Consider the following 19,821-nt stretch of genomic DNA (forward strand, 5'->3'; position numbering starts at 1 on the left):
AATCTTAATCTGTTCACCTTGTTGAAATGAAGTAACAATGAACACCAGAGCTGTTGTTTTTTGCCAAATTCACAATGAGATTTAAAGGAATAGTTTGACATTTTGGAAAATACTTTTGGGAAATATGCTTACACATACAACCCCTGCTAAACCACGTGTCATTTTTCTACTTTACTTTTTGCACAGATTAAACAAACAAGATATAATGTGTTATTTAGTGAGCTTTAGAGGTGCTGGTAGGCAGAGCAAGGCTAGTCGTTTCCCCCTGTTTCCAGTCTTGCCAGGTGCTAAGCTAAGCTAAGAGCGGTATCAGTCTTCTCATTTAATTCTTGGTAATAAGCAAATAAGGGTATTAACTGTTGAACTATTCCCTTAATTTTAAAGATGTAAACAAATCAATTCACAATATTCATACTGTATAGTGAGTGTCTCTCATAGCACTGAATCCATGATTATATAATTATCAATAGAAATTCATTTTGACATTAAAATTTGAAGATAATATGTAAATGTGTGAAACTTAACAGGCCTCCTTAAATTCTGCTACACACCCTCCCATTTACACTCCCATTCTTTCCCTCCCCTGCAGCCTCTATTGTGTGGGCCTTTTGCATGCTGCATTGGTTTGTGCAGTGCAGCCGAACTTTGGCGTGTTGGCCATGGAGTGACTACCATCTAACCCAGATCTGGATAAAACAAGAAAATTATTCTCAGAAATTGTCTATGATGTTAGATTTTTTTAAAACAACTGCGTATTTTGTGCATTTGTTGCAAGAAAACATTGCAAAATACAGATAAAAGGCAAGTGTTTACATGGAATAGCTGACTGGAAATCGAGCTCTTTGCTCTCCCTGTTGGGAATGTAAACTTCATACCTTTCTGATCTTAGAACAAATTTTTCTTAAAAAGGCAATTGCGCCTTTTAATTGAGAGAGGCGGACAAAGACAGAATAAGGCAGAAAAGCAGAAATAAAATGGAAGAGTGAGGCATTACGACACATAAGGTCACTGTAAGTGAGGAAAAATGAATGACTGCCCGCCCTTCAGCTAACTGTGGGTAGAAAATGAAACAATAAGCAGAGAGAGCTCATGTTTCTGTCACTGAAATAGATGGTGGTTACGGATTTGACTCCACACTTTCCAAATGTATTGTTGACGTGGGAAAAGGATGGGCGTGTGTTTTCAGCACTCAGCAGACTAGCTGGGGATAGCATGTAACTGATTTGGGGTATTACTCCTGTAGCTCCTCTCCTCTCTAATGTTGTCCTCTCTAATGTTGTAAAATCAGCAAAACACACTGGCCAGCAATAATGTCAAGGGACCTTCGCTGCCTCATTTATTATTAATGTAGAGTAATATAAGTATATTCCTTGGTTTTTGGATATTACACGACACTCATTCACAGAATGTTTTAACTTTAACATCCAGGAAGTCTTTACACTGATTTTCCCAGTATCCAAAAGCTGGGATTTGTCAGTGAGCAAGAGCATATTGATTAGGTAACACTGTTTATTGATTATAGAATATGCCTTAACGTCTCAACATCTCAGTGATTCCTGCAGGTTGTACTGCTGCTGGACTATTTTGAGTGATGATGATAATGTGCTCCCGGAGTAATCCCACTGGGATTGCAGAACCATTAAAACGGTCGACACTCTGCTGGCTAAGTAAGCTTTCTGTGTCTGCAGGCATTGCTAAACCAAGATGGGAAGGAGGAGAGGGGAGGTGGGAAAGACCAAGAGTCATAACTTGATTCTTAGAAATAGAGGATTGTTGTGGAAAATAAGCAGCACATGTCCATCTCTGTGGACTTGTTCTATTTCAAGAAGTCTCGTCCAGAGGGGGGATTCTGGCCTGACCCCCTAACACAAAGACACTTCCTGTCTGATATGTAAAGATGTCCTGGGAGGATCGAGCCTGAGTGCAAAACATGAACAATTGACTATATAAGGAGCTTTTGGACTTTGGCACCACAATAAAGATCATCCATACAGCTTAGCTTGTAGACAAATGTCAGTCACACCATGATGGGGAGAATTTTTGGATGAGAAAAAAGAAACAAGAAATACAAAGTTATCACACATGTATACACTTGTGAGCTGCCTGGCCTTCATTATGAATGAGTGTGAACCTCTAGTAACTCATCCACCATTCACATGCTGCTACAGCCTTTTAAATAGATTAGTGAAGGCTTTGTTTCACCCTGCTCTTTCTCACCGTCTCTTTTCTCTCCTCTAAAAACCATGCTGTTTAGGTGGAGTATCACTCTGTGAGAGAGGCGGCGAGGAAGAGGATGGGGTTGCCATGACGATGCCAACTTAGCGAACTGTGTCTCTCTTCATGATTGTCGGTTTAATTGGATATCATTGAGGAAGAACAAAAACGCAGTTGAGTGGGGTGACATGAATGCAATGATGCTGTCTGCCTGTCTTAATGTCATACTCTCTCTCTCTCTTTGTGTAGTTATGAATGATTAATGGAGATTATATAAGAGCTGTAGTACATGAAGTGCATGGTGAGTGTTACAGAGAGCATGTAGTGATGTAGTCCAGTGAGGATGAGAGAAGGGACTTCCAGAGGTGCTTGGCATAAATAAATAACTTACAATAATAAGCACTTATGTCTCCAGTCTCACATGCTTTCAAATAAGTGAAATGTTTTATCTATTTATTGATAATTCATTTTTGTTAAGATTATACTATCTGCATTTTTGTTCTCTGCTCTCAGATGTGATCTTACTTTGGCCAACAGTGTGTTTTTGCTCAGCCAACTTTTCTTTAACATTTGATGGATCCTTTTGCAGTCAATATGATGTGCAGGCTCAAAGAACCCTGTGATACACCAGCGATTGTTAAATAATTGAATATGCCCATCCCTCGCAGGCACACACACACACACACACATATATACAAGCACAATATGCGCTGAGTCACTCTTCTACATACAGTCAGAGTGACTGGGATTCAAAAGCAGGTTCACTGAAATGTATTGCTTCACAGCAAAATGCAGAAGGTTTTGACACAAACTCTTTTAAAACAAAAGCCCAAACAAAAAGCGTTGTTGGTGTGATGTTCAATCACATATTTTTCTATTACCACTGGGACTGCAAGCACTAAAAAATGTATGCAACTGTAAGAAACAAAAAAGGTGTGCTAATGCTGCAAAAGCACAGGCTGTTCATGAAAAAACAAAAGCCTAATAAACAAGGGCATTCCTGAGAGACACACAAACTGTACTGTGAAATGAAAAATATTAATTATCATGCATAAGCAGGTGAGTTTCCTTTACAGTCTTGTGTTTCCTGGTTTAGGAGTATTGGGGCACTTTGTCTATCTGAGGTTCTAGCATTTGCATTAGACTCATATATATAAAAGGTTTTAAACACAGCTTTGCTTCACAAATAACAACAACTGAACAAGTACAAAATATATCACAAACACAAAACAAGGCCAAGGTAATTCCACAAAACCTGGCCTTGCTATTATTGCACAGATCTCTGATATAAACATGATGCTAAAAAACTAACCCAACCCTACAATGATCAATTTATTCATGTTTTTATTAGGAGGAATATATCATGCGTCTTAGCACAGTATGCAAATCAGCAAATGTTGGTTTTGCAGTAGTGAACATCTTATTGAACATCTATTTCTACTCATGCTCATGCACATTGATTTTATTTAGACTAAAGTTGTGTAATTTATTGTAATTCAAGGGAACATACATCAGCCAGTTTTCAAAGAATCACTTTCCACTAGCTTGAGCGGGATAATGCCTGCCTTGCTGCAGCTCATTTGATGATCCAGATAGTTTCTCTCATTTATTATCTGGTGGAGCTCCAATTCCTCCTCCTTTTTGCCCCCCCCCCCCAGACGTAAGAAGAGCTCTGACGTAATAACTGGAACCTGTCCCCCAGGGCACCTGAAGGTCTTTACTGTTTAGTGCTCCACTGCCTCTGCTCTTCATTCTTCTTCGTCCGCCCTCTCTGCTCCCTATCTTTGCAGTCATTCATTGGAGTTTGTGTACAGCTCATTCTGTGGTAGCATGTGCCAACAACAGATGAAAGACTTGGCCTGTATATAGAGTCAAAATTAGGCTCTCTGGGCATCTTGCTTCCTATCCAACTTAGTTTCACTTTCCTGTAGTTTATCTGATCAATATTATACTTGATGCTCTTCATGATAACCAATAGTAAGGAGTACAGAGGTCACACAGAGCCATGATAATGTTCCTATGAGAGAATTTTTAGAAATAAATATGAGGAAAAGAGTGCCGCCTTATTGTATACTCTGCTGTTTACTGTACTGTCTACAAGGTGAGTGATATGCATAGTCTAGTTTTTATTCAATTGCCTAGTCACTTTTTGGGTATATTTGTATCAAAATGTTTCCTGATAAAATTTCCTTGAACCAGTGTCACTATGACAAATCCATCTACATTTAGAGCTCTTTATAAAGTGATTATTTCATTGATGATAAGCATATACCAACAGTGACTTAGTGACAGCACAGCACATGACCTAAATCTTTCTGTCTTGATTCATAAACCTCTTATAATTACTCTCCCATTCTCACATTGTATATACTTTGGAAAAATTCTAATGTTGCAGGAACTCCCTGCACTGTGTTAACAAAAGTGGAAGGTTGCAGTCAGATGAGTTGTCATTGGTTTGTAAGTGCTGCCCTCTATTGGCTACTGCGCCTTGTTACAAACTTTCTTCAAACAATACATTATTTCAAAAGAGATTAGTTCAGTGAAAACAAAATCTGTAACTACAAAGCATGATCACAACTTCACAAGAACAATGTAGAGTCCGTGGTTACAAAATGCAGCAAAGCACAAGTTTAAACCTAAAGAAATTCCAGTTTGATGAATTATGAATATGGTATAAACCTATTTTTTGTATGTCCTACATTTTTAATCTTTTATTTTAGGATTATTTCTATCATAGGTTTTATTAAGGAAATACAATATATTTATTTACTAAATTGTATCTAAGTAGGGTTCTGGGTACAATCACTGTAAACCACTAGGTGGTGCTGATAGACAGCGAGAAAACAGGCTGCTGCAAGTTCCAGAGGCTATTGCATTCAGGCGACCAATAGCTGTCTAATTGATCACAATAGTTTAATTTTCATACACAATTAATTCTTACCGTTCACCTTTCGATGTATTATTTTCATTGTAACGTCATGATGTAGTGCAATCAATATTATGCAGGTATGCAGTATATTTTTTTCTTTCTTTTGCTTGTCTTTCGCGTCTGACAAGCACAGCCAAACTAAAAACACAATTGAAATATATTCAAGAATATGTAGTGACATAAAAATTAGAGCAACTTAATTTTACTAGCTACATTAGGCTACATTGGTGTCCCATGGTCTATAGACAAAATACATCTAGTTGTGAAGCATAGCCTAATATAGGCTATATGTCCATTTATAGCTTGTAAAATGTTTGCACAATGTCAAAAGTGTGTCAGTATGGTCACAATTTACAAAGAGCTGCTGATCTATTTTTTTATGCCGCTAAAAAGACCAGTGCAGACACAGTAGTGCAGATGCAGGCCTCGCTGTTCCCTATGAACAAACATCACTGGGCTCATTGTAGTCGTTTCCTCAAATGAATCGTGCCAAATCCCCCCCTTACGTCACACTTCTCTCCTTCATGTGTGGAATGCTATAAATGTGGGAGGGGTGTGGGCCACACGCAACATTGTTCAGTTCAAATTCAATTTGCCTTGAATATTGTAAATCAAGATATCCCTTCCATGTACAAAGTGGGATTGGCTGATGGACTTCCTTTCTCTATGCGATAGGACAAAATAGATGTTTATTACGGAGGGCTGGACCGCCTTCTCTCCACCCACACTATAACCACTTTTGTCGTCGTCAGAGATACTCTGCTATCAAGATAGTTCACGTCTTACTCTACCATTGTCTCCAAGCGTACAAATATTTTAAACATGGATTAGTAGGCACAGAAGAGGTTAGCAAACAGGAAGGCACAATTTCTCTTTCCATGTAGAAAACGATGAGAATGTTGATTTTTGACATACCACGCATGCTCACAAAAGGAGCGACCGTTAAGTTCTTTAGACACCTCTTAAAACGAGAAATGTTGTATTTTTTAACGTTTTTGACAGTAGAGTAGGTCACTTACACCTAAAACGTCACCCCCTTATGCTAATTTATATACAAATACATGTACAACAGCAGTAAAAACGCCACATGCGAGGCACTCTCACCGAGTCCCAGCTAAAAACACGACGTCTTGCGTTGCCAACGGGCGTTAGACGAAAGAGAAAGTGCTCAAGCAGTGAAATCCTCGTCTTGGTTTTGTACTCTTTGTTGGATGTGTGCTGTGGATGACAACCGTCCAGCCCGTCTCAACAACAGCAGCGACGGCGGCGGCGGCGGCAGTGTGTTTATCATCGCAGCAGCCGAGGGGAGTGAAGCGAACCGGAGGAAGGAGCGAAAAAGGATTTACGGACACCGACCAAGCATGGCTACCCAAACGACAGCATCATGTACTGGATCCACTCTGTTGCAGCCAATCAGCGAAATTATCAATCTCCCTCTTGACCAGGTATGTTTTTGGATGGAGACATATCGATACATGAACCGTCCGAGTTGATAATATGTTTTAAACAGCATGTTTATCATAATTAGATAGCATATTTGCATATAACATTAACGTTAGCAGAGGCTGATGATGCGCAGCGCTATTCTTCCCAAACGTTACCGTAGCCTTTATACATTGCGGATTTATTGAAAACGAGTGCACAAATTCACTGTTGGCGTTTCACTGTCACCATCAGCTAGTCCCCTGCCAAGCTACACTACAGCTAATGCCTTTTGTCTCTTCCCTTCGATGCCCAGAGCCTTCTCCAGTGGTCCCCAAACTGGGGTCCGAGGACCCCTCAGAGATCTGCTTTCCATCGGATCACCAGTATAATCTGGATTAACTAGTTAAATTTCACCAACAACATTCACTTGAAGTTAGCCCAAGAATAGTGTGTATTTAGGCCGCAATGATTAATCTGCCAGATTGCAACAGTTTTTTCATTGCTAAGAAACAGACAAAATAAAGCTAGTTTAATAGAAGAAAAATACTGAGCTGTAAAACGGCTCCTTAAAATGGAAAAGGCTGGGAACTTTAATCTATTTGGGATGAAATCAGATTTTGGATTTGGCATGATTCTAATATGGCTATTCAGTGGACCTTCAGTTCACAGCCACCTGGAGCTCTGTATCTAGTTTTGAGAAAGCCATGCAATTCATATGTTATTATGAGGAAAAGCCTATATTTTAGAAGTCCATAACTGTAGGAATCACAGCTCGGGGAGTTTTACATTTGTAAACCTAAACCAGGTAAAAAGAGAGTTAAAGAAAGATGTGGTTTGTGGTGTTCATTCAGGCACAAATTACTTTGCTGGTCATCATTGCTCATCTATAATGAGAGAGGGCACCACACCTTCTCTGTCAGTCTTTTCACATTTTGAAGCAGCATTGAAATGGGTTGGTAAACCACTGTAGCTATGGTTCGTCTGGAAATATGGGATTATATTAGCTAGGGATAGTTTTCTAAAGTGGAATTCATTATAATATGTGCTTCACATGTTTGCGTTGTAAACACTTTCACATTCACAGGCGGCACACCTACACCATCACACATGGAGTGTATGCAAAGTAAATTTCCATAGCAATCATTTCAAAGCTCACCAGAGATAGCCTGTGGTGGTGTGTGGAAGCGTGCACTCATGTCAGCACGGATCAGTAGCTCAGGATTTGTTAGACAGTTAACATGTAGTTAACATGGGATGTTTCTAGCTTTCCTCAAACTACATTGTGATTGTCATTGTTTTTATATAGTGGACTTAAATTTCCCTCTGAGTTATTGCCCTGATACCTACCCTGTGTTATCCACATAGTAACAAATAATATAGCTTAATACTCCTAGGAGAAGGAGACAGGGCATATCTTGCTGCCCGATATGTATCAACATGCCACAACCTGAGGAACATTAAATTAACCATACACACACAGCACACGCATGCGTTCACACCCACACACAACATTGCAACATGGCAACATTGTTCTTGAAACTTTGATTCGAATGAATCCCTTTGAATTTTATTGTTTTTGTAATTAATATATGTTACTTACTTACTTAATATATGTTTTCCTGAACACCAGGGAATCCACTGTCATGTCCCTCAGTTGCCTCCACCAATATGAATAACTCTTTCTTGTATAGAGAAACAATAGATTTCTTGTTACAAATGGACTCCAAAAAGATATATTTTTTCTGCTTATGTTGGCATAGTTTTGCTGTGCATTTTCATCCTGTGTCATCAGTGGCAGAATCACTTGTTGTATCTTTACTCTTTCCTTATCAGCATGGGGTCACATACAGATAAGCCTATTTCCTCCTCTCTGCCAAGCACTTTTACATGCAAGCCTCAAGCTCATGACTCACTCTTCTCTTCCCACTGGACCTGAGCAAAGCCTTGTTATACGCACCTGAGATCATAAGGGTGTGCTTGATAGGATGTTTGTATTCTCAGCTGTGATCTGGTTAAAGTTTGCATGTTTGAAATCATACCACAACTGTGTGCTTATGTGAACTTAGTTTTGCATAGCCAGACCTATCTCCACACTTAGTTTTAGCACTGTGCCAGCACTGGAGAAAGGTCTGGCTGAACCATGGATGTGTAAAAAGATCTGGATACCAGACCCAAAATGGCACCTATTCAGTCCAAAAGAATTGCTTTCCTATATGCATATGCCAAAAAAGTTTCTAGCTTCCCGCTAGCCCCGCCCGTGAGTTCCCGCTGGGCTCATAGACTTTACATTGTGGTGATGTCACAGATTTTTAAATAGCTTTTCTCGACTTGAGGAAAGTTTTACAAATGTGAAACCTCCATGGATCAAAAATTCCTAATAGAAAGAGTCATAATTGACCTTGTTTGCAGTTCGAGGTGTCCTGTCAACAGTTTTACAGATGTCTCTTTTATAATGGGGGAAAATGCTTTTTGGGTTGCAATTTGTTGCTACAATATGGCAAATGGCCACTGGGCAAAATTGGAAGTAAGGCTGAGTGGCGGCAGGGCCTGGTTTAGGGGGAAAAATGCTCTGTCTTGTGTGTATGTCTTTAAGCCAATCACAATTGTCTTGGGCAGCGCTAAGCTCAGGATGCAGCGACGATGCCCTTGTAAAACGGTAACACGCAGATAACCGAAGGAGAGGAGAATTCTGACTGAAATAGTTGGCCAATGGCAGGCTTATACCCACAGCCTACTTCCTGTGAGTCAGACTAGTAGAGAGGCGAAGTCCCTCCCATTCCTGTGTCCCCCATGGGACCTTATTTCGGAAAAAATATGTACAGTAGTCAATGGCGAGAGACAAATAATTCAAACGGGATCAAACAATTATTTGTCTCCAAAATAAGGTCCCATGGTGGTCCACCAGAGGGGGAGGGGCTGCGCCTCTCTATGTGAACTTGGCTTCTTTATCAGCCGACCACGTACACAGCTACCTAGCCATGTGACTAACCTCTAACTCCTTGTCTTGTTGTGGTTCAAACAACAAACCTGTCCCACCATCTGTCATCCTCCATACCTGCATGTGCAGACTAGAGTGTTTCATTATGTCTATCCACTCTAAAATGCTCCAGCCTCTGTTAGGAATGTTGCAGGGCAAGAACTCACTATTCAAAGGATCTGTTCCATATCATAAAAACATTCTCTGAACTTTCTCTGGAAAGGAGTATAACTGGCTCCATACTGTGCCTCTAATACGTGGAACAATGAGTACACATTAATGGAACCCCACAGTGCCCTCTGCTTTGTATTTGTAATTTGTTATTACACTAAATATTTATAATAAATAAATAAGTGTGTGTGTGTGTATATATGTGTATGTGTGTATATGTATATGTGTGTGTGTGTGTGTGTGTGTATATATATATATATATATATATATATATATATATATATATATATATATATATACCCAGCCAACCTGGGTGCCCTACTATATAATAATAATTAGAATAATGTCATTTGTAACTTGCTGGAAGGAAACCTTATTAAAAGTACTCTCTCAAAGGATAGCCAAAGTTTATGTGAGATTAAACTTGTGTTTTCATTAAGCTGCTGCATCTATAGAGCATATCACTTTCAAACTCAACATGATGGCTATAACAGCAACTGTTGTGATTTTATTACCTTGTAACCTGCAATATTTAATCCACCACACAGTTTTACATTACTAAGATTGCTACAGTTATTAGCTATATCGTTAATTCTGCTTGACCCTGGGATCACATTTGTCAATCATAACAATATTTTTTATACTTTCTACAGCTTATTTTATGTCTGAACAATTTCCAAGCCCTTTACCTTAGTGCCAACGCACTATAGTCAGAGGAAGTCTAGCAATTGCAATGCAGAAAATGAGGATCATCCACTGTGTCATGTATTTGTTTATTGAAATATTTGTATTGACTCTTAGAGTTATGTGCCTCTGGCTATTCATAGTTCTTTATCACTATTTGAATGAATACTGGCTGAGTAAGAGAAAATGGCATTTAACAAATGGGACATATAAGGACATATAATCTTTCAATATCATGGCTCACACTACTTTTTTGAAAGGTGTCATCCTTGTGACAATGTGGTTTGTTAACTTCCAGCCAAATGGGTGCCCTACTGTGCCAGGGCTGCTGTCAACACCACAGAAATCAATACAGCCACTCAGATACAATATGATCTGTGTGGCCCACAGACATTGCCACTCATTTTTATGAAGCTGCTATAGGGTGGCACCTCACTGTATGTTGTTAGGACTGTATGTGTCCCATGGGAGATCTGCACTAGCCTGTGTCAGAGCTATAATAGGAGCTGTGAAATCTGAACTGACACTTTGCATCTCCTTCTCTCTTCTTCTCTCCCTTTCTTTCTCTCTATATCACACACAGCCTGTCCTCTCTCAGTAATATGCTGTTACTACTTTGACTAATTCCTCCTACTGCATTTTTGTGCACCCACACAAACACTATGTTCACCCACTCTGGTTCAGGGGTTCTGGTTTGAAAAATGTGATTTTATAGGCTCAAATTACACATCCTGATCCCAAGCTGTGTCTGCCCCAGATTTGGTTGTATTTAGCTGTTTTCATCTTGCGTGTCATAAACCTTGTGGAGAGAAGACCATATCCAGTTTGAAGTGCTGCTCTTCTCTTAATGTCTTGAAGACATTGACCTGACAGCATTCATCAAGAAAATCCTTGACATTTTACTGCATCTCATCTGACCTCCACCCACCTCTAGCTTAACTTGTTCAGCTATCACTTTTTATGTCCACTGGACTCACAACCAATTTCTTTGGCACAAAAGATAACAAGTTTAGTTATCAAGATCTAAGAGATTGAACTACAGATGCTGGGTACTGATCTATCTCAATCCCTTTAGAACTTAGCATAGCATTTGATATTACACATCCACACAATGAAGCAGAGCTATCTTGCAGATTAGCTAGCATTTTCAGAGGTAGTTTGTAACTGCATGTCCAGTCTCTTGGGTGGAACATTTGCTGATGATGCCTGTCAACATCGCACCAGTATGCTTTTCATGCTGACATCATTTGTGGTGTTCCACAAGGTTTGATTTCAGGCCCAGTTTTGTTTTCCCTCAGTGTTGCATCCAATAGGACATGTCGTCATAAAGCATAATATCGAGTTTCAGTCTGCAATTTGGAAATCAGTTGACTCATACAACCTCATGAGCGCCTTTGCATTCATCAAGTGTTGGGTGGTTCCAAACATTGTGCTTCTTAATGTAAATCAGCCCTATTAAATGACTCAAGCAATCCTTCTGAAATGTAAGACTCCATGCCAGAAACCTGGGCACTTTATTTAACTGTTCAAAATAAGGTTTTCAAACCCTATCCAACTGAAACATTTAGTTAGTTATTTATTTATTTATTATTGATCTTGAAAAGTTTATTTTGTCTGAGAAGGTCCTTTGGAACTCTTTAGGTCATCGGCTCAGCTGTGAAGTCTTTCCACAGCTGCAGCTGTTTCAATAAGCAGCAACTGCGCTCCTGATGAATCCCTTCACTGGCTTTTTCACACATATACAATGAACCTTAAGAACTTGCTGTTTGTTTGTGCAGCTCTTCATTGTCTTGCATCCTGATATATTGATTGTTTTGTGCCCTTACAATACAAACAAGTTTTGGCTAAAACTAAAGGGTTATGATGTTTCAAGTGACTGATACATGCCCTTCTATATTGTCAATTTAGATGGTATATTGTATCTTTTGTTCGTTGTATTAAATGCTCTAGGGTAAAGGTGGTGGTTTGTTGGAGTTTACTGAGACTTGTTGACAGCGCTACTATCTACGGGATGTCTCTTGGGAGCATGGCAGGGTGGAAATTTCCACCTGCACTGTTGTGTTGTGTTTAGTAGACAATCTACACCTAAGAAAATGACATTAATGATGGTTTTAACCTTAAAATGTAAGTTTTCTTTTGTTTTCAGGGTTATTTCTTTTACATAATTATAAAAGGTAAATATTAAGTATTTGGATCAGTAGAAATTTTGGTTGATGTAATGTTTTCAGTGTCAGCATTGGCCTTAAAAACAGGACAGCAAGATACGTGCATGCAGATACACAGGTGCAGATATAGTTTGGACATCTTGTCAGCTGATTATTGTTGACAAGAGTGCAGTGGTACTGTAGAGTAAACTGGCTATATTAGACAAATACATTTCTACCTCTTGATACTGAGAAATGATGTCCTGTGGCTGACACATTGCTCTCTCTTCTGTTCCATGATTAAATGACAAAACAAAAGGAAATATAAATTCCAGCTTTGCTATTTTATCTCAGACTAGCAGAACTTTAATACTTTTATTGAGGAATATGCAGTCAACATGCTGGCGTTGTAGCTCATCAATCAATTCAATGTACCAGCAATGTCTGATATAAAGATGCAGTCTTATAGGGACCAGCTCGCAGTGTACAGGCGGTGATGGCGTGTGTCCTGTGGTCACAAAAGGCTCGCTGCCCAGCTGTACAATCAGTCTTCTGTTTATGTGACATATTGGATTGTCACAGTTAACGGCCATGTCTTTTATCACAATAACAAGCCTTCTTTTGTTGTTGTTGCTGCTGCATTTTCCACCAGACTATTGTACTGTAGGCCTCTGAGCCCACACAGTGCCAAGGGTTTGACTCCTAGTTTTTCCTTTTATCCACTGACAATTCCCTGCTATCAGTGACACACTGTAAGACTATACCATGGCGATTGGCCAGGTTAAAATGAGTTTAACTGAAGTTTGAAATAAGCAGTCAAAAGTACATGTAATGGTGACTGGCCCTTACTGAAAAAAATCAGGATGTTTTCTTCCTAATATCTGTGGATCTTTGTAAAATAATCAGAATGTTTATCTCATTAGCACCTATATTATGTGGTGGTAAGGTTTTGGGGAGCTTTGCCTTAAGAATCTCAACTTGGCTTTCGTATAAGGTCCCCTGCTGCTGACTAAGTCCCCAAAGCTTCCTGGCTCGGGACCGGTGGTCTTACTTTTAAGCCCTCGGGTCTTGTCGGAGTTTCTCTACCTCCCCATTGTCTTTAATTGGCTGCCCTCTGGGGAGTCTTATCCCTCCAATTGATTTCTTTCCCCTCTGCTCTCTCTAATGGAGTGCTGCTGGCTGCTGCCGTTATTATGGTGCACAATCAACACAAGCGTGCAGGATTCCTCCTGGGGTATATGGAAAGACTTGGCTATGTTGTTAACATTACTGGGTGGTTGACAACAGACAGGCCCTCATAAAGGTGGCTTAGACTTTATGATCATGTGTTTAATGAAGCTTGTCTATCACAAATGTGACATTTAATCCAGAGAAATAGAAGAATTGACCATGAAAGAAGAGTCTGTCAGAAGGCCTATCCACATATTTACCCAGCACAAACAGCATTGTGTAATACTTTATTTTGGATAAAGATAAATATCCCGTATTGACTGATTTAAGATTCATTACATATTATTAGAGTACATACATGTGCTCCAGTTTTGACTGATGAGTAGACCTCTAGTGACTCCTTTAAATTTGCAGATACATTTTTTAATGCAAGGTTTCATAGTATTTTGCCTTTTTCCTCACTGAGAGCTACACTGAGTGTCACATCTGGCCTAACCTTTGTTCCACTAGCTTGAAAAAAATGAAGCATCTTGTTGAGGTATATTATTTATTGGAAATTGATTTATGACAAAGATAAGCAACTATTAATTTGTTGGAATACAAAAACTACAGCGGCCATGAAAATCATAACTTGGTTTCACCCATTTCGATAACATTCTCCAATGTCTTTGAGCAATTTCCCCAATTTTTTAGCTGTAATCTCTGCTGTATAAACACTTTTACAGCGTTCAGTCCTCTCTCGCTCTTTGTATTTACAATGTCCTTGTCCTAGATTTACAGTAGATATGCAGGGAAATCTGTGCATCTGTCATTAACTCTCTTAACTCTGAAGTGCTTGGCGTTGCCTCAAAAGTGGATGTCCACATGACTCAGCCTCCTAACTCATTAGTTCCGTTAGTAATGGTGTGGTGTTATGAGGGTGGATTGGGTTTCTGTGCTAAAAAGCCTGCACTCTTGGCTTAGAGCACCAGTTTAATGTTTGAACATATTTTCAGGGAATCATTTTAACAGCTTCAAATTACAGACCAAGCAACTAGACATTTCTGATGTTGTAGATTGTAAATGAATGCAAACAAGCAAGCCCAGCTTTGAAGATTTGCCTCTGGGTATGATAGGGCCATCACAGTTCATATATATTTATTTCTTACTTTGATAGTTGTTATTCTATCTCTGTAAATGTATTTTATAGTCTGAAATTTGTTAGCTCTTATGTTCAATTTCAGGCCAGGCTACTATGTGTTTATGTGAACATGGACCTGAGGCCTATTATTTCTCTACAAAACTCTGCTTTATGGTTCATTTACTGTGCTTGACCAGGAGTCCAATGGGATGAAGGAGATGCATCCAATATAAATGAGAGGACATGAATATTTATTAGTATGACTTTGCAGTGTCACTTGTAATTCCTTTGAGGTAAGCCAGTAAGTGCATTCTGCTGTTTCACCTTCACAGGAACAGATAGACTGACACATTCACCAAGCCTCTGTCACTTTTACTTTTCAGTGGCTCTACTCTCCAATAAATAGTCAATCTGAGTATTGATCATCCCTAACCACAAGTTGCGCTGTCATCTGAAAAGTTTTGCCCCTAAATGTGGAATTGATTTACGATGTTTACTCCTCAGAGCCTTCTGCCATTGATTCCCTTGAACCTGATCACCTGTGCCACAAACGGCTATATAATCCTTGCTTAAAGGGGTATACCATGCAATTTAATGTGTTACATAGGTTCTCTCTATAGTGATCAAGATCATCAAAGATGCAAGGCAAGGAAAATTTACTTGTATAGCACCTTTCAAACACAGAGGAAATTTATAGTGTTTTACATAAGACAAATAAATGCAATATGCAATAAAACAATATTTAAAACACAGTGAAAGGGAAAATAAAAACAATGGAAATAGAATAAAATGGAAAAAGGGCTGAATTCGGAGCTCTTTGATGCCTATTTAAAAACGGGACTGATTCAAGTCAGGTTTGAGATGGGACAAATCGGGAGTATAGGTATACTTATTTTGCAGACCCTCATTGACACCCTGCCGTTAGAAAGTCAGCTTTTGCTGAGCAATACAGCCCTGTATTGAGTGAATTCTGTCTGAATTAAACATGCTTAATATTTGCAAGATGCCATGCTGATTACTCCAGCCAATGAAGTTTAATCAGTTTCCATCACCCATGTATGCATGTCTGCTACTAGTTTCTGAGTTATATCTGCAGCTATTTTTAATGTCGAAAGTGGCTGCAAAGAAATAACAACTATATGAAGTTGTTCCTGTTCAGTTTCACAGCACGTGTACCCACAAACCAACTACATCTTGTAATGTGCTACCCCATGTCATTAACTCCTCTCCCCATCTGTAAATTACACTCATAAAATGGGCTCAGCTTCAGACGAAACCGCTTTCACTGGCCGTTAGGGACGCTGATGTTGTCAGTAGAGGCATATCTGATCAGTACCATAATAGAAAAACCACAGACCATTCACTCAACCAGCAAATATCAGTTACTTAACATGCTTATTTAACTTTAGCCTAGCATTTACAGTCTTTTGTAATATTACAGGAAAACCTGCCTTTTGTGCTGTGTTCAGTTTTGATACTTGAGCATTATTGTGAAGTTTTGAACACCAGATTTTAAGTGGATTTTTATTGTGAATTGCACAGTCTTTATAAAGCCTGCACACTCCATGTGAACACTTACAATTAGCGATCTGAGTGCTTGACTGCAGATTCTTGCAGAGATTCTTGAGTGCCTGGCAAGAAGCTCTGTTGTTTAAACGTTGTCTCCTTACTCTTAACAGACCATTGAGGACTTTTGAATATACGGTGCTGTATCATAGCAACTGACTGCTTTCTTTGTTCATCTAGGAGGTAGCGGTTGCCAACGCTAGTAATATTGTGTGTTTCTTCTCTGGAATCAATGCCATTTCCCCTCTACATACAAACTATTGTTACAAAGTCATAAGTCAAATTTAGGTGCTACTTTTTACAGGCTTATGGCTGCTAAGTCCATTTGGCTGTTGAACCACTGGCCAACTTGGAAAAGTGCTCTGCTTTACACTGATCCTAACTGAGCTAATGAGCAGATAAAATGTCCTTTGTAACACTGGTAATACTGACCTTATAATAATAATAATAATAATAATAATAATAATAATAATAATAATAATAATAATAATATTTAATTTATTTTATTTAATTAGCACTTTTAAAAACAAAGTTACAAAGTGCTTTACAAGACAAAATAAAAATGATAAAACAATTTTAAACAGTTATACAGCATTGAGAAAAAGGAGCTACATATGAGAGAGTATAATAAAAACCGTTAGGTGGGATAGGGCAGAATTAGTGCTTACAATGGGATTTGTTTTGTCAAAGACAGGGCTTCTGAAACACCAAGGTGCACTGTGCTTAATATTGTTTGTTCTGTACTATTTTTCTAAGTATCTTCTTGTGTCTTGTCACTTGCAAGCCTCTTATTGTCTCTAAAAGTGACATACAGGCAGTTGTTTGAGAGCTACTAATGTGCTGCTTTACTGGGCAGAAAAGGCCGCTCTGCCAAAACCGTCGTGCTCTTGTGGATGTAAATGAATGTACTGTAATAGTTCCCAAGGGGACTCAGTATTCATTAATAATGGCTTATATTTTTGTTGGGAGTTCTTGCCTCTGGATTTAGACCAAAGAACAGCAGGAATGAAGCCCACTAGAGAGGGGGCAAAATATTCTGTGATGATTGATTTCCATTTTCACCTTTGGTTTCAGATACCAATGTTTTTGAGATTACGATAATGTACTACTTCATTATTTGAGGCTGAACCGTTTCAAAGCCTGTTTATTGAAGCAAGACTGACCATGCATGGCAACACAACCTCTCTGAACCTCTGTCTTCCATGTTGAGAAACTACAGCTGCGGCCTCCTGTTCAAACAACATGAGGGTGGTGATTAAAGTTTGGTTAAAGTCTGTCTTAGATGTTACTGGCAAAGTCCTGGCTGGCTGAGCTGAGCAGGCAGTAGCCCAGTAAGTTTGCCTTTGGTCAAACACACTCTGACTCAGAGCCTTTTAGCTGCATTGGCCTCTCTCACCACATCCACTACCTACCGTCAGAAGTCCACCATACAACTCTAGCTACTTGCTACTCACAAAGTATCTTGCATTCTTGGGTCCATTTTTTTGGTTTATTGGTGTGTTTTTCTGGCCAAATGTAGATGTGACATCACGTTGAGATACAAGCGCACATGTAAATGTCAGATTTTTAGTCCCTCACGTAAAAAGCAAGAGCTTCTTTCTAGACTGACCGTACAGACAGTACCAATCTTCAGCACAACTATTGCCTCTCAACTAGAAAAAATGTTACTTAATATCATTCTCCACCTACATTTACAGTCATCAACTTGATGCAGCCTTTTCAGGTCTGTTCTTTGTGGCTTGTTAAAAAGGCTTTTTGGAGAAATGTAGCAGTAAAATCTAAATATTACTGATTAATAACAGTAAAAAAGTATTTGCAGGTAAATTGTTTTTTTTTTTATGAGACACGGCCAGGTGCATGTTGAACTTGTCTACAGACAGCTAACATACAGTGTACTTAGCTAGCTGTGCACAATCCAGCATACATGAGACATGGAAGAATGTATATTTTCTAACTTGCTACTGTTGCTATCCATTGTTCCTCTTTTACACTTGCATAGACTGCAAGAAAACAGCAGTTGTATCCACTGGCAAGTCTGGGTTGGCTCCAAAATCTTCCACATTTCCTATTAAGAATACTTAGTATCTCTCTCCCTGTGTCTCTGCGTGCAAGTAAGTCATATTATAAATCAAGTGGCTGCACCGCTGGCAGTTGTTTACCAAGAGTTATGTGCATATCAAAAGATGCCGTCAAACAATGCTCCCTGCTTATATATTTTCACATTACTCAGCACTGTGGAAGAGACATGCATCCACAGGCAGCATGAATATATCCAATAGATGACATCATCAGTCAGGAGTAATTTCATCAATTTATTAGTTTTATCTGCTGCAAAATACTTTGTCGTTGAGGAACATACTGCATCTTTCTTTTGGACATACTGCAGATTATTTTCTTAAAAATATTTCCATGTCCCTCTCTCTGTTTGTCTGTCTCTGCGTCTGTAATGATGCCAGTAAATCTCTTGTATAAATGATATGGCTGGCTGTTGTTTGTTGGGAGTTGCACGCATCGAAAGGGGTAAGTGGTGTCAAACAAAGGTCTTTGAGTAGAGGGACAGTAGAAGACGATAAATGAAAGAGGGAACTGAGAAAGAGACATGTCTGCACTCAAGGGTACACACAGACAGTGGTTGGCACTCTACTTCTGCAAGGCCCACACAGGACTTTCTATAGAGAACATTGGCTAATTATGCATACAGGGTTTTGTCTTTCCTCCCTTTTGTACTTCTGTTGCTCTGCGTTCGTTTTTGCACTGACATGGTAACATTGTGTATGTACATAAGCCTGAGTGCATCAAGCCAAGGTTACTCATCACTGTGTAAATGTATCCCGCTGTGGTGAAATTATTTAATCTTTGCACTTTCCCATTGTGCACCCGGACAACTGCTCATAGAGCATAGATGTCGTTTCTGACCAAAAGCAGCTCTGTAATCTTTGCTTGGGTTGGGTTCATGTGTTTCAAGAAAGGATCTACACACACACACACACATATTGTGTGCTTGGTTCTGGCCCGGTGCTGCTGGCTGCCTTGTGGGGAATGGTTGATTGTTTGGCTATTAATAGCCGGCCTGACCGTAGAGCCTGACTGGGATCTGTGCATCAGCTCAGAGAGGAGAGCGTCAGACTGCAGGCTTTAACACTCTGCGTGTGTGTGTTTGTGCATCAGCGCATGCCTCCTTTGTGCTGCTCCTATCTGTGTGGCACTTGTCTCATGATTTCTAGTATTAACATAACCATATATTCAGCCTTTGTGATTGTAGCCATTATTTGATTTTAAATGTGGGCTTAACTACATATTTAAAGCCCTTGTTCCACTATATTCATACATCCACAGTTTTATTCAGCAGACAGGCTTGCGACATGAATGTGAAGATTGAGGTGAAGAACTTGTCAAAGTGTCCAACTTTTCCTTTGATTTC

The 19,821-nt window shown here is 39.3% G+C and overlaps 1 protein-coding gene across 1 annotated transcript in view; it reads left to right on the top strand.

Moving 5' to 3' along the window:
• Positions 1 to 5,805: 5,805 nt before the first annotated feature.
• mboat2a (membrane bound O-acyltransferase domain containing 2a) overlaps positions 5,806 to 19,821 on the top strand; it is a 45,063-nt gene continuing 31,047 nt past the window's right edge. Inside the window, exon 1 of the mRNA XM_044166963.1 lies at positions 5,806 to 6,588. Within this exon, the coding sequence (XP_044022898.1) occupies positions 6,355 to 6,588 (234 nt within the window). The 5' untranslated portion in view covers positions 5,806 to 6,354. The remainder of the gene's footprint in view (positions 6,589 to 19,821) is intronic.

This window comes from Siniperca chuatsi, linkage group LG15 (assembly GCF_020085105.1).
Source record: "Siniperca chuatsi isolate FFG_IHB_CAS linkage group LG15, ASM2008510v1, whole genome shotgun sequence".
NCBI lineage: Eukaryota > Metazoa > Chordata > Actinopteri > Centrarchiformes > Sinipercidae > Siniperca > Siniperca chuatsi.